General features: G+C 39.1%; 1 protein-coding gene across 4 annotated transcripts in view; it reads left to right on the top strand.

The window, feature by feature from the left end:
- The window catches only part of EBF2 (early B-cell factor 2), a 144220-nt gene extending 117371 nt beyond the window's left edge, over positions 1-26849 (top strand). For 2 of the 4 annotated variants that reach the window (XM_010562826.1, XM_010562828.1), the window contains 9 exons: positions 692-809; positions 2590-2720; positions 3295-3421; positions 12459-12547; positions 13681-13746; positions 13855-14032; positions 15464-15649; positions 17619-17786; positions 26317-26849. In XM_010562826.1, coding sequence (XP_010561128.1) covers positions 692-809; positions 2590-2720; positions 3295-3421; positions 12459-12547; positions 13681-13746; positions 13855-14032; positions 15464-15649; positions 17619-17786; positions 26317-26348 — 1095 coding nt within the window. In that variant the 3' untranslated portion in view covers positions 26349-26849. Of the gene's footprint in view, positions 1-691; positions 821-1344; positions 1355-2589; positions 2721-3294; positions 3422-12458; positions 12548-13680; positions 13747-13854; positions 14033-15463; positions 15650-17618; positions 17787-26316 lie in introns of all 4 variants that reach the window. The other 2 variants (XM_010562827.1, XM_010562829.1) reach the window with 2 other exon arrangements.
- The last annotated feature ends 449 nt before the right edge of the window (positions 26850-27298 follow it).

Raw genomic sequence — 27298 nt, 5'->3', positions numbered from 1 at the left:
TAAAGGGAAAACTAAGTGGGATTAATTAACATATACAGTTACTTCCTCTAAGAATTCATATGCTATTGGAGCCCAACAACATAAGTCATGGAGGCTAAGGTTTAAAAACTGCTGCTTGATTTGGGGTCCTCAGGCTCAGATGATTTTCAAGAGGCACTCAGCATGCATATGTCAAAACCCAGACATATTAGGTACTGTTTTCACGTAGTAGGAGTTTCCATTTTGCTCAGTCAATGGAGACCTGTCTTTTCGAAGCAGATGCGGATACATTTGCATGTGTGCGCAGTACAGCAGATGGCTCTGAATCTGCATGTATGTATCGGAGGGCGAATTGCTGTGGTGCTCTGCAGCCTGCCCTCCGTGTTGGTATATATAGACCTCTTTGCCATCAGCTATGCTACAGTGCATCATAGGAAACTAAATTTAGGACCACCTGCAGTAGCTGGTTCATTATACAGTAAGAGCTTTATATCGTCCTTAGGATGCTATGTTAAATGGAATTAATGCATAGAATGAAGGCTGAAAATGTTTTCTCCCCTTCTTGTTAGGGAGTAAACACTGCAGGACATGATGCCATTTTACAAACAGAACAGGTTTTAACTAAACTGAACAATTAATCCTTAACAAGTTGAATTTCACAGTAAATTGTTTACCTGCCTCCTTCCTTTTTCTTCACTTTCTAAATATCTAGGTTGTGCTATCAACAACAGTGAATGTTGATGGACACGTACTGGCAGTGTCTGACAACATGTTTGTTCACAACAACTCCAAGCATGGACGGAGAGCAAGGAGACTTGACCCCTCAGAAGGTAGGATATTTGTATGAAGAACAGTACACAAATGAATGCAAAAGCATATTGCCCATTCCTCAATTTCTATTTGTTTTCAGGAGGGAAGGAGAGCTAAGGGGCACTGCAGAACCTCAGGGGTTTAGAGAAGGAAGAGGCAGGAAAACAGTGTCTACTGCATGCAAAATATGATCCTCTTTACATCTAAGAGACTCCCCCTCCCCACTTTATTAATTAGTCTGTACTGCAAAGATGAAAAACACAGAAACACTAAGAATTATCTAAATTTCAGACTTCTCATTCAGCTGGGATAGATTTGATTTCAGGCAAATTAGGCAACATGACATCTTAGTTAAACAGAACTGTTACAGCACAAGATGTGTATGAAAAAGTGTCACTAGTTCCCTTAAACAAACTATGTGCAAAGCATAACAATGCGCAGGAGAAAACTGACACTAATTGATTTTAGTTTGTTTGGCTAAGCAAGACTCATGGCTGGCTACAGGATGGGTTTTGGACTATATTAAAGCAATTACAAATATTTGTATCTGTTAAGCTTCAAAATGGTTGGCCCCTCCTCTCCCTCTTCTCATACATTCATTACCAACGCATTCCACCTCTCTCACACAGACAGTACTCAAAATTAGCAGAAAATGCTATCTGTGTCTACTTTTCCCTCCCCTGCAGCTAGTGAAAGTGAGAAGAGCTAGTGATGTTAGTAGAAAAGACAAGCAAGGATATTATTTCATTATAATGTTTTGCTGCCCCACTTCTTAACTGTGCCCTATATCAACCTAAAAGAAGAATTAATGAACTGGAAGAAAATGATTGAATCAGTAAAGAATTCAGAGCGGTGTTAATTCTCCCCCAGCGGGCAGTGAAATGGTAGAAGGAAAATCCCAGGATTCCTAGCCTAGGAAGCCATCCAGTTTTTCCTTGACTGATTGGATGTGATTGACTGGCTGTTCAAAGGAGTCTCATGTTTTTGGAGCACTGCCAAAGTTCCCCTCCACCTCTGACCCTGTCAACATTGGGAATGGAGTGATGGATTGACTTTGGTTATGGCCTGGAAACCATATTGGGTTCCTGATGGGCTGTATAGTCCAGAGGCCTTGAACATATGGAAGAGAGAAGAAAAAAAAAATCTACTATATAAAATCAAGAAAACTATTAGAAATTGTCTCCTGGTAGGAATTGGAGGAAACATTTGATATTCCCATATCTTTTTTACCCATTGATAAACTTAATAAATCTTAATCTACCTCTTTTCACAGGGTTTAGCTTTTGTGTGATCATATGCTAATGAGTGGAGGTTTTTTTAAACAGCCTCTGCACAATCATTTAAGCGTTTCATTTTTACACCCACTACAGTTGGCCTATTAGGCTTTAATGACACAATGTTAAGTGCCAGTAATGAATAGGCAAGTAATTAACACTAGCAAGGCAGAAAACATGCATTTATTTATTTATTTATTTACTGGGCTTTGTGGAATGGTAAAGCAGCCTTCATGGGTGAATGGCTGGAGGGGACTTGTCCTAGGCCTTTGTCCGCACTAGGGAATTCATGCCAGCCGTGAAGCTGCAGCAGTGCGGAAACTCCCAGGAGCAGACAGGTGAAGATGCTCTAAGCTACGGTTTGCCTCAGTATGACTTAGGACCGCTTAATGTGCACAGAAGTTGCTTGCACCCATCTCCTGCAAGGGTTTACACCCAGTATTGCGAACAGTCTCTCAAAGCTGTGTGTGGGGAAAAAAACCCCACCCATAACCTGATGCTGTGATGTCCTTTTTGTTTGGTTTAGCCACACCGTGTATCAAAGCAATCAGCCCAAGTGAAGGTTGGACTACAGGGGGAGCGATGGTGATCATTATTGGAGATAACTTCTTCGATGGGCTGCAAGTTGTATTTGGAACCATGCTTGTATGGAGTGAGGTAGGTGGAGGTGCCTCCTGTTGCTAAACTTGAAGAAACACTCCTTTTCTGAGGAAAGTGGAAGGGGAACAGTGTTAATTCCTATTCCAATAATGGTACAAAAATGGTGCTGTGTAAGGCGGGCCATATAAGCCTGTGTGAAGGAAATTAATGGAACATGTTTTCTCTGTGGAACTCCTTGCTGTGTGATACTATTGAGACCAACTGCTCAGTAATACCCAGAATGGAATTGAACAACTCTAGGCGTCTGGAGACAGGTAAAGGTAAAGAAATAAAGAAAGGGTTAGAGTTTGGGAAGGAGAAAGAATTCCCTCAGGGTCCAGAAATAAGCCAGCAATTAAGCAACGGGCAAAACCAGCACTATTTTCCTGGTGACAATTTATCCTAAAATGTGTCTTCCTCTCCCAGAGGCAAGAAACTAGACCAGATGTATCACTTGCCTGATCTATAGTGTGTCCTATATAGGAATAAGCAATGCATTTACTCATAAAGCATGTTTAGAGGGTGAAAAGCGAAAGCGGGGGGAATAACACGGACACGTCATAATTGTGCCTCTGCTTTTGTTATTTCCTAGCTTATCACGCCTCATGCCATTCGAGTTCAGACACCTCCACGTCACATTCCCGGGGTGGTTGAAGTGACATTATCATACAAATCCAAACAGTTTTGCAAAGGCGCACCAGGCAGGTTTATTTACACAGGTAGGTGATTGCGATTTACGGTAGAGGAGCTTGAGCTCACAGCTTCTTTGTTTTGGTAATCAGTATTGACAACTCTCTGCTTGCTTGCTCGCTTTATTTATTTAGCCTCTTGCTGTTTGAAGGCCACTCTGCTAGTTGTGACATTTGGACATGTAAGGAGATAGCTTCATTGTTATGCAGAGGTGTTAAGGCACTGTTACTACATGTGTTAATATTTTTGCCAGATTAAAGCTCATGCTGTTATGATATGGGTCTGCCTATAGATATATTGAGTGTACAGGAACATGATAGCATTGTTGTACATACTGGAAGATGTTTTATTTATAATAGTATTTATTTTACATTTCCTTCTCGCTGGGGTTAACCTTTCATTTTCAAGATAATCCCAGAGGACAAGGAGAGCATCTTGTATCGAGAGAAGCCAATGAGCTGAGTGGAAAATAAATCTGTTGGGGTTTTTTAATTCTTAAATGGATTATCAACTTCTTTAGTGCCCTATATTCACCTCTGCTAGAAGGAAAACATTACCTATAGATCCAAAAGAAAAAAGTCACATGGGACCAGATGACCATCTCATTGAACTGTCAGTACCAGTAGTAATGATGATGGCATACGACATATACACTAAAGTTTCTGAAGCCTATTAAGCATGGCTGGAGAATAATGGTGCACCAAGTTCTAAAGGGTGGACTTATATTTAGATTGAATGACTTGCTCCCACCAAATTGTATTCAGATTTCTCAAAATGGGAGGATTTATTTAATTTTTTAAAGCCTCTTAGTACCAACAATCCTCATTAAATAATCTTTGTGTATTATAGTTGTCAAATTTTAAATCATAATTTAACTCAAAAATAATAATGAAGGTCTAAGAAATTTTTATTAAAAATTTTAAGGTAAAAACTTAACCACCTGTTGAGTGAATTAGTTAGAATTTTCCCAAAAGTGGAAAATCTGACACTTCAGGACTTTAGAAAGAACCAGATTTGTGAAGATCCTGTTACTGCCTTATGCCGTTTTATATAACCCTTATTAGTACACATGCTATATTAGTGTTTAGTTATGTATGTGGAAAGGTATTTATTCATACAACTGCCACACCTAGAAACCTGCAGCAAGAATTAAGTCTTCAATTATAGGTATATAATACTAGGTACTAGGTACCCTAATGAAATATAAGCCTAACTGACAAAGGATTATTTTTGTTATGCTAGAGGCCTGACTCACAGTTAATTGAAGATACTGAAATATCATCCATTGACTGAAACTGACTTTGAATCAAGCTCAAAGAGATTAGGACTTTCTTCTGATTTTGCACCAAAATAACTCCAGCGCAGTGCAAAGTCATTCTGGAATTATTCCTGGGCTTGTGAGATCATGATCTGGCCAAAAGCTTTTGAAATATGTTTTCTTCTAAGGCAGTGCATTGATTCATTGGTCTCTGGGAAAAGATGAATCTGATGTCTGAGCAGGTTAAACCTATCTCCTTTTCCTGAGAGGGAACCGGCAAAGCCATCAAACAGGTTAAAGATTCAAATCTGCATGCAAATACAATCATGTTTCTAAAGCGATGGGACAGGTTAACTTACCGGAGTCTGGCACTCCGTAAGCGAAGGAAACGGTGTCATTGATTCATGTGCAGTACAGGGCTTGTAGAGGCTGCGCTAGGCCTGATGCGTTTATCTTCAGAGAAAGAGAGACTGTTAATTCTTCAGTTATTAGTACAGATTTAAATGTAAAGTTCTTCTATGCCATTTTCTGCTTCTTGAGGCCTTGCTCTCACAGTGTCTTCAACACAAGCATTACTGAGGGCCAGCATCTGTGTGCTGTTGGCACCTATGTTGAAAGAGTTTTAGGAACAAAGTGATACAGAGATGTGTAATAGAAATGTGCATTCCTCTATGAAGAAAAGTCGTGTTATTACTGTAAAGCTGTTTTAAGTGCAAGACTTGCTTGTACCATCTAGGGGGGACTTGAGTCAGACTGTAGTGCAGTTCTTTGCCATGTTAATTAGTGCTTCCACAAAAAAATGGACATGAAGATGCATGTAGGAGCCAGCAGAAGAGAAGAAAGTTAAATATACTATCCCTATTTACTGCTGTTATTGGCATAGGGATATCTGTTAGCATTCTCGGAGGAGTGAGTGGGTGCTTACTGCCATATGTTACAAAACAGCATTTCACAGAAGATGCCGAGCTGTTAGAGCAAGGGTAGAACAGACAACTTTTCAATCTGTCTGTTCAAGAACCTGCAGTTCTCCCACCATGGCAGGCAAAATGATAAACACAGCTATTAGGTAGAGGCTCACCGGTGTAATCAATTCCCCCAGGTTGTTGCTGCTAATAGCAGTAAAAACAACTTCTAAGCTATGAAAATAACATGGTGGCATTTTTTTTTCTTTCCGTGGCTGTGCTGTCAGAAAACTGCTGGGATCCTGCTGTGAACAAATGCATTGATTTTTAACCTAGGCGAGATATATTCAGGCAGTCAAGGTCCTTCTGCCTGTAAGTCTTCTTCAGAACTTCCACAACAACTTTTGAACGTCTTGACCGATTTCTATCAGATTTTATCAGAAAGGTAGGAGCATCAAAGATGCACAGTTCCAGCACATTTCTGTGAAAATCGAAATTGGTAAGAGAGATCTGAATTAATCCTCCAGTGAAAGAAAGGGTGAAGAGCTCAATTATGTTATTATACAGCAGAGAAGCTACCAGAAGGACAGCCTCAGGAAACCACGTTGTTTAAACACCACTGCCCGCAGAATGCATGTGTTTATCCATAGCACTCTGTAAAATATACTCAGCAGCAGCATGGAAGTGCATCTATTTGTTGGGTAGAGTGTAGCAGACAAATATCATCTACTGAAAAGGAAAGTTCAATAGATTTTATAATTATTGGTAAGGTAGTCCTGTGCATCATAATGAAAATCTGGGGTTTTTTTTCATGATAATTGAAGTTTATTATTTTCTTGATACTTTTAGTACTTTAGATTGCAATATATTTCTCCTAGCTGTCACAAAGTTTGCAGATAACATATCAGAGAATGCAGTAGGCTTGGAGACGCAAATAAGACCACTTCGCTCTTGAATTGTAGTTGCATCTATAAATGAGAATTTCTCCTCTAAATACCTTCCCTTTACATTCAGCTTGCACTTGGCAAAAACCTAAGAAATGCAGAGACATTAACATCAAGCCCAGGAGACTGAAAAGTGTAAAATCCTGCAAACTAAAAGCACGTGAAGATGTAGTTCTGTCAGAACTAGTAACAGCAGCAGCAACTAGCAGCCCCGGTACTACCTGGGTCATGTTGTATTAAGTCCTTCATCACTACTAAGTGCTGAGATATAACCTCATATGAAAAGCACAAAGGGTCAAGTCATATGTAAAATACTGAGTAGCTGGCTATAGGTACTTCACAGGTATAACAAGAATAATTATTCATATAAAACCAGACCTCAGAGGGTTTATCAGGGCCTCACTGCATCAGACATGGGCAACCGGTTACAGAAAGACATGTGCTTCCATTTTCTAGGTGAGACATTGCCACAGAAGGATGAAGGAAGATTAGCCGCTTGCCTGTGGTTTTACAGGAAAGCTTAAGATGGACAGGGGAACGGATGTCTCAGGTTCTAGTCACGGCTTTAATCACCAGAACACCAATACTCTTCTAAAACATGGAAACAGAAAAACAATGATCTTAGTATTGTGTGTATCTGCCTATGCCCTCAATATTTAATATACAATCAAATATTAATGTTTGACCTGATTATACTTGAGCTTTTTTCTTTTTTTTTTTAAAGAGTCACAATAAGACAGGTTGTTTGAAGAAGAAAATGATAAACTGTTGAAAAGATGACTATAAAAATTAGATATAAATTTCAAGGGTAAATCTAAATGCCACAGTAGGGCTGTTAGGGAAGCTCATATGTGTCCTGTAATGTGTATTTATAATAGGCTCCTTGCAAAGTGTGCTGTGCTAGCATTGCTGTAGTTATGGTTCTGTCAGCGTTTCCACTCTTAAGTGCTATCATTCAGGGTGCTGCAACTCAGCCATCAAATTCCTCTCATCGCTGAAATGTGATGTGTGGACTTTTCCATAAGGTTCCCAGATGGAAAACTTTTTTTATAGGAGTGAAGCCAAGAGGATTCTATGGACTTCTAATGGTGTACCACAGACTACAGCAAAAATCTAGAGAAATGGCTTGTTATATGTTAATGGCAGTTGCTGCACCAACTTACATACTTTAGTAGTTAAGTATATACTTAAAGTGAGAGATAAAAAGTCTGTTTTTAAATCACCACAACTAAATATTTAGTCCCCGTGTGTACCTTAATCTGGTGAGAATACAGGTTACACATACATCTCCATGTTCTGAAGTACTTTTCTTTCATCAGCTGTTCCTAGACTAACAAGACATTTGCTCTCTGCTGCTAATCTAGCAGTAGCCCCATCCTCTCCTTTTAATACTACGCAAATTCAAATTCTCTGCTGCTGTAAGTAGTTCCATTATAGTTCCCTCGACTTTAATAACTCATACATCAGTTTACGCCAGCTGAGGATATGTCTCGTAGGCTTTCATATCTTAAGTTTGATCACAGCTCTGCCTTTACTTTGTCATAGAGATGCTAACCTGGAAATGTGTATATCAGGGAGGTTTTGAACATAATTTTCCTTGCTGAGCAGAAATCCTCCAGGGGTTAACTTGTCAGAGCAATGCAATATAAAATAATCTGTAGGATATGTTGGATTCCCGGGTTGCACCGTATCCGTCTCTATGCCAAGTACCAAGGATAGGAGGGTACTGGTTTGCGAAAGCTTGTAAGTAGATTTGAGAAGGTCTGGTTATCTGCTTGTGGGAAACAACGCTTACAAGGATGCAGTGAGCTCTACAAATTGGAAGAGCGAGTTCACTTGGCCAGAACTGATGTGACAGAAAGCATTTGCTCCTTCCACTGCTTTAACCTATGAAAGACACGTGCAATAGGAGGCAACACTGTGTTGGGAGTAGGGTGTTTGGAACAGCTGTTACCAAGACAGCAAATGTAACACCGGACCGCTGCAGTACACTTCTAGCAGCATCCTTCCAACTCCCGACCACAGCGTACCCCCCAGGCAGGCTGACCAGGATGTATGTACCTCCCGAGCCCAGGACTAGCATAATTATAGCAAGCGAGCTTCTCTAGCTGGCAACATGGAAATGTTTTTATTCTGTAGGGTGAACACCAAGCATCTCTTTACTGTTGGCTTGGGTGAAGGTAGTCACTAGTGCAAAGTTGGAATTCAAGCCTTTAAGGCCACTGGTGCCTTTTTCTCTACGTTAACACCTTTAAGAAGCTTAGGCGTCACACTGCAAATACTACACTCCCTCCGGCTCGGTTTTCTGGGTTCAGGGTATTTCTAGAGGTATGCATACTTTGTTTCTTCTCATTCATACTTTGCAAACAGAGGACTTGTTACCCTTTGGGTTGCTTCATGGAGTAAAGCAAAGATCAGCTGCAGAACTTTGCTAAGGTCCTTGAACGTGGCCCTTTTTTGATTGGTGGAGAGGGAGAGCGCGCATCTCCCAAGGCATACGCTGGCAATATCAGAATGAGCTGTCACTCACGGTAAATTGTGCAGATCTTCATAACATCATCTTCCTTCAACAGTCTTATGTGCTTTGATGTGTGGTGAAATAATTAATACTTTAAATGTCAGCACTGTTATCGTTGGGTATCTGAGTTAGTCCCCATTGAGATGAATGGGACTGAGCTGTTGTTTCAGGTTTTGCAAATGCAAACAGATGTCACAGCATCAGTCGCTCAAGTGTGAGAATTTTTTTTTCTCCTATTCCAGTGAGTCATAATAGCTGGAGACTTGTATTTTTACAATGAAAGCATGGATTTTGGAGGGTAAGGAACAATATAAAAGAGGAAGCGCTGTGCCATCCTCTATTTAAGCCTTGTCATAAATAAAGTCTGGCAGACTGTGGGGCATTTAGACCTCTCTCTACTGCTGACTGTAACAATTCTGTTGTTACAACAGTTATGCTAGAGTGAGGTTTATAGACTGACCCACAGTGTAGTTTATTCACTAGATGGTTGCCCTTTTTTGCATACATTATATCATGTCATGCACAATTTTTTAAACTATGTTCTGGGAAATTCAAGAGACCCCATGTGCCTGGATTTGAGAGTTGCTGAAGGGATTTTGCTGTACCTGAATCAGTTTTCTTGTGGGTTTCATTTCAGATATCTGATTTGTAGGAAATAACAAGCAGTCTGCTTCTGTGTCAGACCCCTTTACAGTCTCTGAATCCATGAACCCAAAGGCATTTGGATATAATTTTGGCACATTTCTGTGTAACACATAGATAAATCACTACTGATCCAGTAGCTCTTTTCTCAGTGGAAGTAGCATTGTGGTGAAGCTGTTTAAACTTGCTGGTGGATTCTACATCTTGCCCTTCAGTTGAAAAGGTACCATTTACTTCTACAGGTGTTGGGTGCTGGTTTTTAGCAGGATTTCATGATGAGATATTTTTGTTTCATTAATGAGTAAAACTAGTAGTAGGCAATTTTGTTGCAATCTGAACAGAAAACCTTTTGTGCTGAAAGACATAATATATACATTGACTCAAAATGGCCAAGTTCTTCTTAGAACAATTCAACATTGTTGAGAAATGATTTGCTGCTATTTATCTATCAGAATGAAAATGTCCATGTCGATCCATTGGAAAAATGTTTGTTGAAGAATAGCCAATTTCTTCTTCCTGAATTAGCATTTTGTATATTCCCATTAGCTATTTTTAGTGAACTATGTATACATATATGTTTGAATTCCTATATATTTTACATTGCTTTTGCTTAGCTTAAGATATATAACTTAACTGATTAGACTTGTAATCAAGAAGAGAAATGATGTATAGGCTCTTGAGAGAATTGGCCTATAATTCTCAGGATTATTGGCAAAAAAACCCCACCCCCCAAGAAAAACCCTCTTCCCAAATGGGATGTAGATTCTGTGGCAGTTGAAATGTGTATTATTAAACTCCTTAAGCAAACCAGAATGGCTCCCAGTGGAGAGCAAAGACATTCTAAGTATAGCCAAGACTAAATTCTCAGGTCTGGGTTTTCTCTGCTCAATTCCCACTTGATTATCTCTTGTAATATTTAAACTTCATGCCATGCCATAATTATTTAATAAAAAGTAAATATAAAATGTATCTCAGTGGGGAATATGACCTTTTACCTTCATGTTGTTATACCAGAGACAGACACAGATAAACAGAGAATCCGGATCAGTGTAATAGTCTGTCTCACTTGATAGTTTCATTCTTCTGGTGTCTGAGATGGTTATCCTGTAAGGTGCTGAGTATATTTTGGAAGATTCAATAAGTGCCATCAACGTCTCTTGCAATCAGGTGTTTTCAGCTGTGCTGATTTCATGAGTTATTTTTAATTTTTTTTTTTCTGAAAGAACCACAAATGGTAGAACTAGCACTAAACTGAGGATAGTGCTAAAGGACTTACATAAGTTACTTATTAAACGTGTCATGGAATTCTTAGCAAGATTCTCAGCATGAATGTGTCATTTGAATTATAAGGCACATTCTGAAGTATAAGGAAATTCTAAAAAACGTACCTGCAACTGTATGAGTAAAGACTAGTAATCCTAATATATTAGAGGCAAAGCCAATGAGTATGCAGAATGCTACAGAACTGACTTTTGATTTCTGTATTAATTTGGAGTTTAATTTTGAATAATCAGAAATTAGATTATTATTGCCATGATTTCATGGTAGAGAGCATTGAAGTGTCTGAAGTTTTATGAAATTATCAGCAATGCCAGTAGGGCTCTACCAGCTATTACTAACGGAGGATCTGGGTTAAAATATCTTGGTTTATCCACTGGAGATTAACATCATTACAGTGAAGTGGCTATGGATGCATAATAGCCATACCCCATTGAAGAAGCTAATGCGACTAATGAATAGCTGTGCCCTAGTTTGCGATGGCAAAATGTTGGGGGCGTGTGTGTAACCTGTTTATTGGATGAGCAAATACGGTACTCTTGGTTTCTGACTGTGTAACAAACATAGTAGAAGACCTGTTCTAATTTGCATTTGTACTATAACTTGCTGTATTACTGCCATGGTCAGTTTTGTCCACAGTAAATACTCCCAGCCTTAAAGGAGTATTTTGTGACAATGCTTCCTGGCTGTATCTTTCAAATTATTAATTCAGCCTTCAATAGATGGTGAGAAGTCTGTATTGGAAACTGGAGCAGTTTTAAGTGCAGAAGTCATGATTTTTTTGTTCCCGTATTGAGTAAGCTGAACTCACTAGTGTGACCCTTTCGAGTACTTTCGGTAAGAAGTTTTGCAAATAGCATGCAGCATTCACATAAATTTTGTCATTTGGTTCAACATATCTGCCTCTGAATGCATTTTCTGGAATACTGGCAGAAAATGAGCATGTAAATTCAGTTCAGCTGTGCCCACCAGAATGAGCAGGCATAGGGGGTTGCAGACATGTGTGTATATACGCATGAATGCACAGAATTCTTTCAGGGCTTAGCTGTAAGCAGAAAGATATAACTAATTCTTTAACAAATTACAGCCACACTGACGGATTGTCCAGGAGCACCATGCAGTTCATTATATAGATAATAGCAGAAACATCTGTACAATTAAATGGGTGGAGTTAGGGTACCAGGAGTCAGGGGACCTGGTCTGCATAACACGGTCCACATTAACAGCTTGAGTGTCCCCGGTTTCTTAGCGGTAGAGTAAGTAAGTATTATCTTTGAGAGGAGATTAAAGATCCTCACACAGAAGATCTTCTAAAGCTTAGCTTAGTATTCAGCCTGTCTTACGGAGTGATCAGGGCTCACCTGAGCAGTAGGCAATGTAGACCCTCTAGGAGCCCAGGCAATGAGAGGCTTTCTGTGGAGAAGCTGTGAAATCCATCTTTCTTAGGTAATGAAACTTGGAGTCATACAAAGATAGATATATACTCTCATATAATATGGTGGGGTTTTTCTGTTTTCCTTTCAGCTTTAAATGAACCTACCATAGATTATGGTTTCCAAAGACTGCAAAAGGTCATCCCAAGACATCCTGGTGACCCCGAAAGACTAGCTAAGGTAAAATACTTCTAAGCATTTCACTGAGCCCACTAAATAAGTTCTTTGACTTCTAACTCGTGAAAGAGACAAAATTGTATCTTAAATGACAATTACATCTGAATGGAAGTTCACCAATTAGTTGTAGGTCCAAACAAGAATGTGATCATGTAGAACACAGCTACCAGTAATTTTTATCTGTTGGAGCTCGAACACTGTCTGTGAACTTCTTTTGCTGCTAAAATGAGAGTCCAATGCAGCTATCTTTCCAGTTCATATTAATGGTCCTTTGTATTTATCCATATTGGCAAGTCTCTGAACCTAAACGATACATGGTAGACATAAAAGATTTGTTGCAGAAGTCTAACGTTAAGGGCATCTTTTCCTAAAAACACTTAAAGCTCACCTTTTTCTGTACCCACAACTGCAGTATGCACGTGTTGTAACAACTCAGGATTTTATGTAATACTGCACACTGTGGTGATGCGGCACCTAGCACAATGTGAGTGGCATTAATGACTAACTATATTCCTAGATTTTAGTGCAGTACCAAAAGTACATATTATCATCTCTGCATGATGACAGACTATTGTGTTCAGACAGACAGTATACTGTGTAATTTTTTTCCTACAACCAGAGGTAACATAAGATACCTACTAGCTAAAGTGTTTTATTTGTTTGGTTACCATTATTAAGGAAAAAATAAATGGGCGTGGAGACTAATCAGATCTGTATGTGCCTATGCAAAAGAGTATATTGAAATTCAGTAGGGAATGAAGTTCCTATTTAAATTGGGTATGTCTGAAAATTGTTTCCATGTTTGGAGCTTAAAGCAGCTTCAGGACTCTGGAGAGCTCCAAGAAAAAGATGGAGCCCTGGGCACACCACCCAGTCCGGGCCGGTTGACGTTTCTATCGCACACACGTCAACGCTTGCCAAAGTGACTGATGATTTTGGATGTCTAGTTTGAGATACTGTAAGGGGTTCGATTTTTCAGGTAAGTGGCAAATAACAGCTCCTTAAGCACCCAGTCTTCAGGATGACCACACACAAACACACACTAGTCACTGCAGAAAATAGTAGCCCAAGGTTTTATTTGCATTGAAATCCTTTTCTGTTAAAATCTCAATTTTATGCATCTGCTCATCCTCCAGGAAATGCTGTTGAAACGAGCTGCTGACCTAGTTGAAGCACTGTATGGAACACCACATAACAACCAGGTCAGAATGGCTGCTCTCAACAGGGGAGTGGTATGTGTTGAGGTTTAGTAGTAAACACTAGAAGATTTCTCCAAGCACATTCCTGAACTTGTCCCTTTCATTCTGCAGGACATCATTCTGAAACGAGCTGCAGACATCGCAGAAGCTCTCTACAGTGTACCAAGGAATCCCGCACAGATCCCCGCACTGTCTAGCTCTCCTGCTCACAGCAGTATGATGGGAATTAACTCCTATGGTAGCCAGTTAGGAGTCAGCATTTCAGAGTCAACACAGGCGAACAACCAAGGTAAGTAATATAGTGTTAATTTAAATACTGAAAAATTGAATCAATCAATCACAGTTGCTTCCACAGTCATTTCTCAATTTCTCTACCTGCTCAGCTCATGAACAGGAAGATGGCTTTAAACTGTCAGCATTAGAAATGGATGTGTGGTGGCATTTTGGATGATACTATGTCTGTACTAGGTTCCAGTCACCAGACTAGCTATGTCTGAAAGAATTTTTGAGTATTTTTTTATAGCAATTTAACCCTGAATTCTCTCCCTGTTCCCCTCAATACTTTTTTTGGTTATATCTCTGTTTTTATAAAAGACAAGGACAGCAACTGAAAAAAAACCCTCACAGTTAATTTTCTTTTTTTTTTTTTTTAAGGTGGCTTCTTCAGTGTTAATTTTAACAACTTGCATATGTTGCATGTATTACATTTACTCCAGATATATTATTGATTGTTAAGAAAACATCCCATAAAATGACATATTAACAGTAATACAGCATGGGAGCAATATAAACTTTGGGCATTTTCTGACTCTCAAATATTTTTATTTTTAACACTCAATTCCAGTAACTTACAATCTGTGGTTGACTGCATTAATAGCTGTGTTTAACACTCCAAGGCCGTAAAACCATGTCATATGAAGTTAACGTTACATATGCCATGTCAAAAGTAATCATGTAGATAATTTTGCTGGGCTTTTTAATAAGGTCTTACTAGTCCCAAATTAGAACTTCATAATATAAATGGGCAGAAATAACCTGACATGATATCTAAATGGTAACCACTTTTTAAGTAGCTATTGGATCACATCTTTCTAATGAAAGCTTTTCCCATGGAAAAAAACTTTTGCAGCTGTAATAATAGCCTTGTACTTTAATGCTGATAGCTGTAGCATTCTTCAAGTCTCTTTCTGGAGAAAAAAGAGGCTAACTTTTGGTTCTCAAATATGTGATTTATTCTTTTTATGACAAAAAATGGTTTTTACTTATCCAGTGTATTCTTTCCCCCAAGTAGAGTACCTTCAAAGTCAAGCTGCAAACTATATATGGGTTATAATTTCCCCTTAGTCATGTACTTGCTTCATTTGTCCTTCATCAGTAATTTGAAAAGTATAACCTCCTCCCTAAAATTGTAGAACATCCCATATATATTATAAATTCTACCTCAGAAAAAGATAAGCACACACATTTTTTTCCAGGTCTTAGAACAAATTTCAATTTTTAACAAATCAAATCTGATTAGAAAAATATACATCAATTCAGTTCAAAAAGTCAGTTTCCTACACTGTTTTAAAACTTAATATTGCTTAATGGTACTTGCTTAAATGTTTTAATTAATCTGGACTTACTTAAATAAGTAATTTATTTAAGCAGGGAATATACAGGAGAAAGTAAGTTTTAAGCCAGATCCATTGACACGCTTTTAAATGTGGGGTTTTTTTAGGTTATATTCGTAACACAAGCAGCATCTCACCCCGAGGTTACTCATCCAGTTCCACACCTCAACAGTCTAATTACAGCACTTCCAGCAATAGTATGAACGGCTACAGCAATGTCCCCATGTCAAACCTGGGCGTTCCAGGCTCACCTGGATTCATTAACGGCTCTCCAACAGGATCCCCCTATGGATGTATGTACTTTGCTTCTTTTATGTTTGATTCTTGTTCCTGCTTAATTTAATTTACCACATCAAAAAATGCAGCAAGTGATGTCTTTCAAGAAAAATTCTCAAGATTTAGTGAAGAGTTTTGTACAAGGTTCTGATTTGTGTTCTGGTATTTTTTAGTATGAACTAGAAAATGTTCCCATTTTTCATCCCTATATAGATTCCTAAGTGGCAAAGGCCACAGTGAGAAATGAGGTACAATTTGCAACTTCAGATGATTAAGCAAGTAGCCATATAAAAAACAAAATTTTTTTGTGTGTATGAACTGCATTAACAATAACTGAGATCTGAATTGTGGATTAATTTCACAGAATCATAGAATGGTTTGGTTTGGAAGGGACCTTAAAGACCATCTAGTTCCAACCCCCTGCCGTGGGCAGGGACCCCTTCCACCAGCCCAGGTTGCTCCAAGCCCCATCCAACCTGGCCTGGGCCCCTGCCGGGGAGGGGGCAGCCACAACCTCCCTGGGCAACCTCTTCTGGGGCCTCACCACCCTCACCGGGAAGAACTTCTTCCTTACATCTAACCTAAATCTCCCCTCTTTCGGTTTAAAGCCATTACCCCTTGTCGTATCACTACAGGCCCTTGTAAAAAGTCCCCCTCCGGCTCCCTTGTAGCCCCCTTTAGGTACTGGCAGGCTGCTCTAAGGTCTCCCCGGAGCCTTCTCTTCTCCGGGCTGAACAAGCCCAACTCTCTCAGCCTGTCTTCACAGGAGAGGTGCTCCAGCCCTCTGATCATCCCGGTGTGCCTCCTCTGGACTCGCTCCAACAGGTCCATGTCCTGTGAAACTATATTACCTTAATAACAAAGATGGAATTAAATTGCGGAAGTTAGTATTGCTGCATTTCTAGTTACTAGTTTTACCATAAGCAAGTCACTCTTCATGCCTTGATTTTCCCTCTGGCAAGAATATAAGTCTGTAATATATATATAAATATAAATAAAAGAGGATGAACAGTTAAACAGCTGTTTACTTACTGACTTACTTATTATTTAATTATTTACCTACACGGTAGCTTATGGAGGGTATAGCTCTCAATAATGTCAGGATCATGCCTTTCCAGAAAAACACCTGGTATCCTGCAACATACTACTATATTTACATTCACATCATCTGCATAAAGACTGACCCACTTTGCAGTGATGATGAAGGCTCCTTGCTGGTCTGAAACCTGCTAAACAATATCCTCACAGTTTGAGCTGTAATTTAAGGCTAAGATCCAACTCAAAGGATGTTCAGGTACTTTTGATACTTACCCTGCTCTGGAGCTTTGCCACTGACTTCAATAAGGAAAGGACCAGGTCTGCAGTGTATTGTTGTTCTGATTTCAAACTTAACACTTCCGTGAGACTTGGGGATTCACTTGAACCCACATGAAATATGGTTATTTGTTCCTTGTTTTGCTGAGAAATAGCTGACATTTTTCTTGGAAGGTAAGCAAACAGTTGCTTAACAGGCTATTGGACATATAATGGGACTTTTTTTTGCAAGATACTTCTTTAAAAAGAAGCCAATTTAGATTAAAATCTAGCCAACAGCTTAAACATTCCCCCTCAACTCCAACCAAGGAAATCTTCTTTTTTAAAAAGCTGAGGAAGTTAAAGGAATTACCAGCCTTCCCAATTTCCAAAGCACAGACTGTAAGTGGACAGGCCACTCCTGTCTACTGTTTGTTCATAATGACTCTCTCTCTCCCTTGATGACTTACCATTTTCTGATATCCTCACCCTTAATTTTAAAAGAATGAATCACTCTCTTTTCTGAACTATTCAATATAACTACCTCTCTACTTTAGACTTATTGTAAACAGCCAAGTCAAGGTGAAAATGAGATCTTCTTTAAGAAGTGAGTAATCAGCAGGTGGTTGTTTTAAGTTTTACCAAACTTCTATAATTGCATCTCTGATGAGGATTCACTTTTTTCTTTTGCAGTAATGTCTTCAAGTCCAACAGTTGGCTCCTCCAGCACTTCTTCCATCCTTCCATTCTCCTCTTCCGTCTTTCCTGCTGTCAAACAGAAGAGTGCCTTTGCTCCTGTCATCAGACCCCAAGGGTCTCCTTCTCCCGCCTGCTCTAGTGGCAATGGAAATGGGTTTAGAGGTAAGAAATGTACAATTAGTATTCAGCCTGCACATGTAAAGCACACTGTGTTAGTCTGGGTAAACACAGTAATCATTTGAATACCATTACACTGATATTACAGGACTCAGTGGTGACAATCTGACCCAATCCAACTGGATTAAAGCAATGCTCCAAGATTTGTCTATTTGGTTTTAAAACAACAGAGGACAGACACTCATACGAAGAAGGATTTGACCCACACTGCATTTTCAATACCAGCTCTTTTGTGAGGAATGACTTCTCCTTAGGCTTCAGGGACTTGTAAAACAAACGTCTGCCCTACAGAGTTAATACACAGCTCTGTATATAACAGCCAATGTCTTGAAACCTGCTGCAAGGTTTAGGCTCATACCGGGAATTGAGCCCTATAGTACATTTACAGCCTTTTTAAAGGTGATCTGCAAAACAAATGTGAATATTAAGATAAGAATGGAAACCTGTACTAAATTCTTTCTTTTAACAGGCTGTGGGGGGGCATACGGCACATAAATATGCTCCAAGTCTCCATAAAAAAAGCCTTTATAGGGCCTGAGAAGTCATCTGGCTCCTTCAGACTTCACTAGAGATACCATAGAAAACACAACTCTGGGAATTCAGCCATGCCAAGAGCCAGTGGTAATTCTAAAATGAGCCCTACAAACCACACCTGTTGATTTGGATGCATTATAAATCCTTAGCTAGGCAACAGGGACTTACATAAACTGTGATTATTTTATATAATAAGGAAATTCTAAGTGTGTTGAACAAAAACAATTACATTTTTAAAAGCTAGCTTACTTACAGAATTCTGAAACAGCTTCTTCCCCTGCCTCAATTACATGAAACTCTGTGCTTCTCTAAGATCATCTTCTCCCTGTTAATGAAAGACATTGATCTACCCATGTCAATGCACAGGTGTCATGTTGACAGGCAATATAATTTCTTTTCCACTCTGTTTAAAGAAGATGAAAAGAGGAATTTGAAGCAATTTTTAGAACTATATGTATAGACAGTTTTTTGGCCCAACAGTTGTGGCTATTTATCTAAACTGTTTAGAAATGGGTTTATCTTTGTTAATGGTTTGTATGATCAAGGTGTCTAAAGTTATCATCCCTACCTGGTCTGCAGTTAACGTTTTCCTTTTTTTTTTTTTTTTTTTTTTTTTTTTTTGGTGTGGCAGGGAGGAAGGGTGGTGTTCTTTGTATCAGCTGATGAAGGAATATATTATAGGGAACTGTTCCAAGGTAATGTAATTTTAAACGGACGTAGTTAAACATTTAACTAGGAAGGCCTATCAGTTTAGGAATAGTTTGCTTGTTTAGCTTAAGCCAGTTGGAGAGTGCTATAATCCAAAGACACATCAGTGCATTCAGAACAGATTTAAGTCTGCTTTAAAGTTAAACTTGTCTAACTGACTGCTGTGTTGAAAAGGCCTAATTGTTAAGAAGTTACCTAAGGTAGTGCTAACCACAAATTGGTTCAGTAAGAAAATCACAAAGATTGTTTCTGGGAGACAGAAAAAGGACAAATTAAAAAAACCACTGACTTCTTATTTAAGTTAATACTTTTCCTTAACCTACCATGTCTGTCCGGTCTGCTCAAGACTCTGCTTGTAAACAGGTGAAGTTCTAGAGACCATTTAGTGCCATTCATACCATGTAGTGTTTGTAAACCTATTTTATCCGATCTATAAAGTAGTAATCAGTAAGAGATTCTAAAAATGGAACTTTAATAGTAAAGTATAACATAAAATCTCAAAGGTAAAAACCCAGTCCTCACATCCATGGTTTTTTACTGACAAAAGTCCACTCCTGAGGTGTTCAGGATTAATCTCTCAGTTAAGGTTATGATTATGTACTGAAATAGCTTATGCATGTAGAGATGCAGAGACTTTGGCATGGATAAACCGATACAAAAGTTATTAACCATATCCCTGTCTTCCTGGGATATCTCCTTGTACATCAACACCCTGATACATAAATATAGTAATATGCTACAACTGTTATTTAAATAAGTTTTCAGCAGATACAGTACCTAGTACATCAGGACTTGTCAGTCAGACTGCAACAACAGATGTGACTCACGGCAAAGGCAGTAGTTGCTTCGCAGAGTCGAACACGTCTGCCCAAGGTTTGTTATGCCAGGTCTTTGTAGCTATTTAACTGTTTCAGCCATAGATGCAAATTCTTCTTTCCAACTGAAATATTTAAATTGATGCAAGCTGGGCAGCACATGGTTTGGAAAGGATCCAGAAACACACAGCCTGATATCCAAATTAACGTTCCCACAGTGCTGACAGACAGATGTGGCCAAAAAGTCAACAGGAGGGTCCCAAAGAGGCTTCTTGACCGGACTTACCGTGCTGCAGCAATGGGAGATTGTTAATCTCCTCTGCTATGCCATTGCCCTGTGCTATAAACTAAGAATAGATGTGCCGATAATGTGATTTATTTATTTATTTTCTTACTTATCAAATTAGGCATCAGTAAATACTGATGGAGATAGAATAGCAAAAGCACAGAGCAAGCAGTAAGTACATGCAGGCTCCTTCCCAAAGCACATCAGGCAAATGTTTTGACGTTACCTCTCTATTTCCCCACCCATAATATGGGGAAAACATCTCCTCAGTTGGGGAATTTTTGAGCTTTAATGTAATGTTTGCAAGGTACATTGGCTACATCTTTTGTTCAAAGGCGAAAGTTTCCTGGTGATACAGTCTCCAGCCTATTTACTGCATCCTGTTGCAAAGAGAATATCAGAAATACTACCAGCACCTCAGGGCATGCCACTCTACTTACAAGCAGCAATGAAAATCCAGAATATAGCTTCCACATATATTAACCACAGCAGTGTTTAAGCCTACATTAAAACTAGTCTAAGCAGAAGGAGCTGTACAAACGTCATCCTCAGGTTAGCATTCCCATTATTCCAGGCAGTTTACTACTGTACCGCTGAAAATTTTTTTCCAAAAATGTATTTTGGGAGGCAAGTCTTGGTGGGGCTTAAAAGCTGCTGGAGACAGTAGGACAGCTGGTAGGAAATATATTGTAACTCAAAAGTATTAGCTAAGCATGAAACTTGCATATCTATCTACTGGCTTTCAGCTTTGGGCTGCACAACACAGCCAAGACATGTGGAATACCCTCAGATAACCCCCTGTGCCATGTGTTCTTGCTTACCTCTTTCACCTGCCATCTGCTATATATTCTTACAATGTAACAGGACATGATAGGTAGAGAACAAGCAGCAATCCATACTGGACACTGCTCACTTCTATATGCTCTCCAAATTGAGAGCAGGTGATCCTGATCAGAACAATTGTGTGCTCCATTCATGTCATACGTCAAGGCAGTTTAAAAAAGGCCCTGGGAAGATATAATGTGACGTGACGCAACACAGCATGATAAGTACACAAATGCCTAATCAACTCATCTCAGATGGAAGGCAGCTGATGGGAAAAGCAAGCAAATTGGAAACTGCTGGAACAGCATGGACCGCTGACTGCCCAGATTACCTTTGGCCAGCTCAGCACATCTCAACATAAAAATGCAAGCTCAGTTACAAGGAATAGCAGGCAAGCCCCAGAAGGTCAGATGTTCCATTAACCATCAGGATCCTAGCCAATCCAAAAGGTATTGAAGTCTGATACCCTTAGGAACAGCCTCAATTTAGCAAAGGGGACATCTGCACTATTCCCTAAAAGAAATACAGGTATTTGAGTTGAAGACCCTAATTATTAGTATCTTGTCTTGACAAAGTTAGGGGTGTCAACAGCACTGGGGATTCCAATCCCCTCGCATTAAAAGGCTGTACAAACAGGTAATGAGAAAAATAGTTGCTCTGAGAAGTTTCTAAGGGGTGAGATTCGGATGAAATGGCTGGCTCACACATTTACAAAGCAGTGGTTCCTGATTGTTACCAGTCCAGTGCCTGACCTGCTGTTCCATGTTGAAGCCTAGCTCCAGTCAACACTTACTTAAAACGCAGCATTTTAAAATAACTCTTAACAGAGATTCTTACCAGGTAAAAATAACTGGGCCATTTCCACGCTAGAAATGTTCAGCACTACGCTTCTGTCCGAATCAGAATGATTCCAGAGCCTAGACAGTGATTTAAGTATGCCAAAGCCTGCAAATGATATATACATGATGTCGATATATATATGAAAAATATCTGTCGTCTGATTAAATTTGATATATTGGAAGGATCAAGTACATTTTTCTCCCCAGTTTACTGGCAGAGATGTAAGTGGCACAGACTGCTTCAAAATAAAGAAAACCTTAAGAAATATTTAGAACTTCTTGCCAACACTTAACTAAACAAAAATATCTCCTGTTACTATTAATTACTTACTTAACTTTCATTTGATGGGATGTTAATTTTAGTAGCTCATCATATGTCACAGCTCATCTGGAAGAGACAAAAACACTCCTTGCTTATAAGTATCTTACCTGTCTGTGGTTAGATGATCACGAAATGGATGAATGAAAATCTTCCATCTAAATACAGAAAGATTTCTGGGGCAAAAAAAAAAAAGTGTAATTTCCTATGGAGGAAAAAATAAAAAGAAATTCTTTAGGAAAAACTTGAAGCTTTTGGCTATTTTTTAGTGTCTTAGTTGGAACCATCCTTCACAGAAGCTGTAATTTAGTTCACTTACATTCTAGTATAAAAGATGATGGTGCCCTTCATGCAAGCCACTGATGTCTTCTGCTAAATGAAAGCCAGCTGTCTTTTCCTCTGAAAATCCTTTCTTTATAATTTTCAGTTGATTAGTTACATAATAATAAATAGGTGTATTGTGTTTTACAAACATCTCCGTGGTCTTATTATTGAAAGTAAAACTGCACATTTTCTAGTAGTAGCCATCCTGAGAGTCAGAGATATCAGTAAGGTGAATCCTGCAGGTAGAAGTTGCACCTTTTATTAGGCCAAATTACACAAAGCTGGCTCTGCTGCGAACAGCTCGGTGGCTTGTGATGTGCAAACCTACCTTTCTATGCAGGACAGCTCCTGCATAGAGATGTTTCTGGCATTGGAGGGTAGGAACATTCATTTAAGATGCACAGAGTAGCACTACTGGAGCACTTTGTTCACCTCTTTGAAGAGCGGTGGAACCGTAAGATTGGAGTTTGCTGGAAACTTAGTGGCAAAAGAGGAAAACCAGATGACAGCACAAGACATTTTACATGACAATAATTGAAAATGCTCAACACCTGTCTTCTCTAGAAAGCATAGTTTTTAAACTGGGTCATAATTTAGACACCAACAAAGCACCTGAGATACCTGAAGAACTACGTCAGTGTGTGTGCACACACGTGTACATTTATACAGCACTAAGCCCCTTCCCAGTTCTTACCAAATGGCTGTTTGAATTGCAGAGAGTTCTTTTCCACTACAAAGCAAGACCGCGTATTCAGGGGCCACTTGTATACACTAGGCTTATGATCATTATTAATTACTCCCATTAAAGGTGCCTATCACCATAGCATCTGGGTACTATCCATGTTTGATTATTTATTTATAAAAAAATTCTCCAACCTTGTGACAATTTTAATCAAGTGTTTCAGTTGATAATTGCAAGCTGTCAAGGTTAATACAATAAGGCTCATCTCTAATTCTTTTTCCATTTCCCTCCAAGAAAAAAAAAAAAAAAGACCCTCTGGGATAATGACTGTGGTTTCTATATTCCCAACTCATCAGGGAGTGTCCTGCATTGAACCACCTTTATTGAAAAGTTACATCGATTCAATATATAGTAATACAGGCAAAAATAATTACAGCTTTGCTAGCAGTGTAAGACCTTAATCCAAACCTCACAAACATTCAATAAAAAGCGATACAGGCTGGGAATAGGCTTTTGACAGTGCAGCCCCAAAGGGGAGTGGAGGTGGGGTGGAAATGGACAGACGAGGGTATGTAAAAAGAGAGAGAACCACAGTGTAAAGCCGTTTAGATGAGCTGTGGAAAAACAGGTGAGAATTCCAGCCAGTATTCCTCAACCTGCTTGTTCTTTGTTGCAGAAGGAGGTGAAGTTGCAACATTAGGATGAAATGCCAGTGAACCAATTAGGCTTTGCTTGAGCTTTCTATGTTATAATATAGTTTTACCTGAATTTGTCCACGGGCAGGTTCCATCCTAACAACTCTGAGGAGTATCTCTGCTCTGGAGCACGGGTTTACAACCTGGAATGACAAAACAGACTTGGGGTCAGCGGGGGTGTGTGTGTGAAAGTAAGGAGAGGAAAGCAGGGACTTGCTACTTGCTCAGGAGGGGAGGAAAGGAGGCAAAAGAGGGTTCACCAGAACCCCTGGGTTAGTAACATACTCCTCCTGATTGCAGATAGCAGTTTTGCTGTTGCTGGATAACATAATATCTTTCTTTAATTATACACTACAAATGTACTTCCTCTTAAATTTAAGGAACTTCCCAAAATGCCGCATCTACAAGTATTATTATTAAAATATTTTTGAAGAGATATGGCAGAAACTCAGGCTTGGTCTTTGCTTTGATCTGCTGGAAGAAGTTCTCCTTGATTAAAAAAAAATGAAAATAATGTTGATAACAATAGTATCAGAAAAAACATTTATGCCAATATGGCCTATGCCCCTTGGGAACAGAGTTTAAACTACACTGGCAACAGACCCTTCATGTCTCAAATTAAACCATGCTAGCTATACCAGGGTCTGCTGCCTCTGCACAGGCAATCTAAACAGTCACAGACAGAGTCTGACTCTGGCTATGCTGGGAGAAAAGATTACCGCAGGTACGGACCGGCCAGGTACCGTCTGTGTAAGTGTTCCTTTATTTGCTTCAGGCAAAAGACCCAGCCAGGTTACCTTAGACAAACAATTTAAATTCTTTGAGCTAACCTGGATGATTTTGCCTGAAGCAGATTAGGAACTGCTCACACAGGCTGCTCCGTTGGGATACCTGTGGGATGGCGCGAGCAGCTGAGGGCACGCACTAACCTCTTCTACAGCCCAGCAGAATCTGGAGGAGGGCATCAATCCGAGACTGAAATCAAGTTTTCTTTTCTAGAGGACAGAAGGGCAGGCATGTGCTTAATACGCAGGGAGAAGGCTCTCCATTGTCAGGCTGGGACACTACCATTAGGATCAATTCTGGTTTTGGGGGGAAGGAGAAGGAAAGGAGCAGCCTCCTTAGTGTTATCAGAAAATCTCTCTTCTAATGCATCCCCCTCCCCACCGAAAACAGGCATACAAATATTTACCTACTTTACTTGCGGTTACGTAAATTGCCTGTTTGAAAAATAATAGCAAATTCCTAAGCAATTAAAAAAAGCAGATATTTGACTTAAGGCTGTTCGGTTTCACTTTCTCTTTCAGCTATCTGCCAAAATTGGCAGGGACTTCTAGCCCTAGTCAGTTACAAAATATGAAAATATTTATTTTCCTATTGTATTAAATCATAGACCATATCCACAGTTGTTTAAAATCAACATAGCTCCAATAAAAGAGTCATGTTAGCTGATGATCTTGCCCTAAGCATTTTTTTAAACACTATGAACGTAAGGGTAAAATTAATTCTCAGAGGACAGGGCTTTAAACACATGAATAATCCCACAAATTTCAGTGAACATAAATCTTTGCAGGATTAGGACCTTGCACTGCACTGAGGCCCCTTTGAAAATATGACTCACTCATTTGTTATATAAATACATATAAACTTAACTTACCCCTCAAAACCTTTGGGAACAGCACCAGTTCCAGGCAGCTTCAAATGTTGCTGTTGTCAGTTATGAAGAATATAGCTGCAATTAAAGGCAGTGAGAGTGACTAATAAATAATTTACATAAGCCCAGTGTTCTGGGAATGTGCCAGGTAAGACTACAGTGATTCAGACATACGGGGTAAACCAAGCGAGAAAGAGAGGCTGGTCCATTATTTCTGCTGAAACTAAATTAGCAAACCCTCGCTCTGGTCATTTTCCAGTGAATCGGCACTTGTAAGTCTCTAGCTAGGTCCCGTAAGCAGCGCATGGTCGAATCCCCATTTGCTTTCACATCTTTCCTCGCTCACAGCATAACCCATTCTGCAAGCAAATGAGCAGGCTGAGTGGGAAGCAGAAGACGACCCTGCTCGATTCTGGTTTTCAAGAATGATTTTGAGTGTTCAACTTGAGAAAGGATGAGAAGTCTGAATTTTTGGGGGACGGTTCTGAGCAATGTCCATCTCCAAGGACATCTCTCAGGAGATAAGCACCCAAAAATGGTTAGGCGTTTCTGAAAATTCATGTACTGACACTTGAATTAATCCTCTATCTCCTTTATCCATTTAAGAACCACAATGGGCTTTGGCTTTTGGTGAATTTACTATGAAATAGCACATTGTCCATTGTCAGTCTCACCATTTTAGTTCTCACTAAAGCATTAAAACTTTAAAAGTTTAACCTGCAAATAAGGCCATTGCTGCATTACATGACTGCTCACAAAAGGGTGAAGGGCTCAAATATATTTTGTTCCATAAAAATTTGCCAGAATTTCATCTTTGTCACTTTTCTTTTTCAGCCATGACTGGTCTTGTCGTTCCCCCGATGTAAGGAAGAGGCAGCTTTGCTCCTCTCCCTCTTCCCTTTTTTCCTCTTTTTTTCATTTTTCTTTTACAGCACAAAACTACTTATTGTGATGGACCACTAAAAAGAAAAAAATAGCACTACAAGCTCTTTTTTGGGGGAAAGCCAGGCCCAGGAAAAAAAATAAAGGAACATTTTTTATGGATTGGACAAGATAGAAGTCTGCATCTTTTACCTGTTTCATATTTCTGACACAACCACGTCAACTCCTAAAACATTGTGAATGAAGAATCAGCCAAGAGCCAGGATGAACAACAGTTGGCAGAATGGAATCAGAAATGCAAAGTCTTTCTTGAAAGACATGAAACCTTCCTAAGATTTGTAAAATATTAAAAGGAGAAAGAAATTGGCAAAATGATTCAAGCTTGATATTTTGGATACAATTTGTTTTACTTTGTAGGGGAAAAAAGTTGAAGTTTCTATTTTCTATGGAGCCTTTCAGATATCGATTTAGTTTATGCAGAAAAAAATTCAACAAAACAGGGTACCAGCATGAAAGAATTTCTAGGACAAACTGACATGAATGATGGAACTTTGGTGTATGTGTGTATTTGCTTATAGTTTAACCTCTTTAAAAAATGTAAGATGTTTTACAATTATTTAAATAAATAAACTTGTAACTTATTGTATGTAGAGGTAGAAATTAAACCCTTTTTTGGATTTTTTCCTCCAGTTGTACAATGAAGAAAAATGATGCAAAAATGTAGTGATAAGTTTGAGATATATTATTACTGCTGCAATTGCTCCTCACTTCTTCCCTCTTACTGAATTCATGTGCAAGGATGTATAGGATTCTTTCTGATTAGCAAAATCATCAGAAACTTTTACATACGTTGTGGTTATACAGGTCACTAATTCACGTAAGAACTTTCATCCTACTCAACTTTCCCCCTTCCATTCTTTGTTTCAATTAAAAT

The sequence above is a fragment of the Haliaeetus leucocephalus genome, unplaced genomic scaffold (assembly GCF_000737465.1).
Source record: "Haliaeetus leucocephalus isolate CR32 unplaced genomic scaffold, Haliaeetus_leucocephalus-4.0 Scaffold162, whole genome shotgun sequence".
NCBI classification, from domain to species: domain Eukaryota; kingdom Metazoa; phylum Chordata; class Aves; order Accipitriformes; family Accipitridae; genus Haliaeetus; species Haliaeetus leucocephalus.
This window is presented reverse-complemented; position numbering and strand designations above follow the sequence as displayed.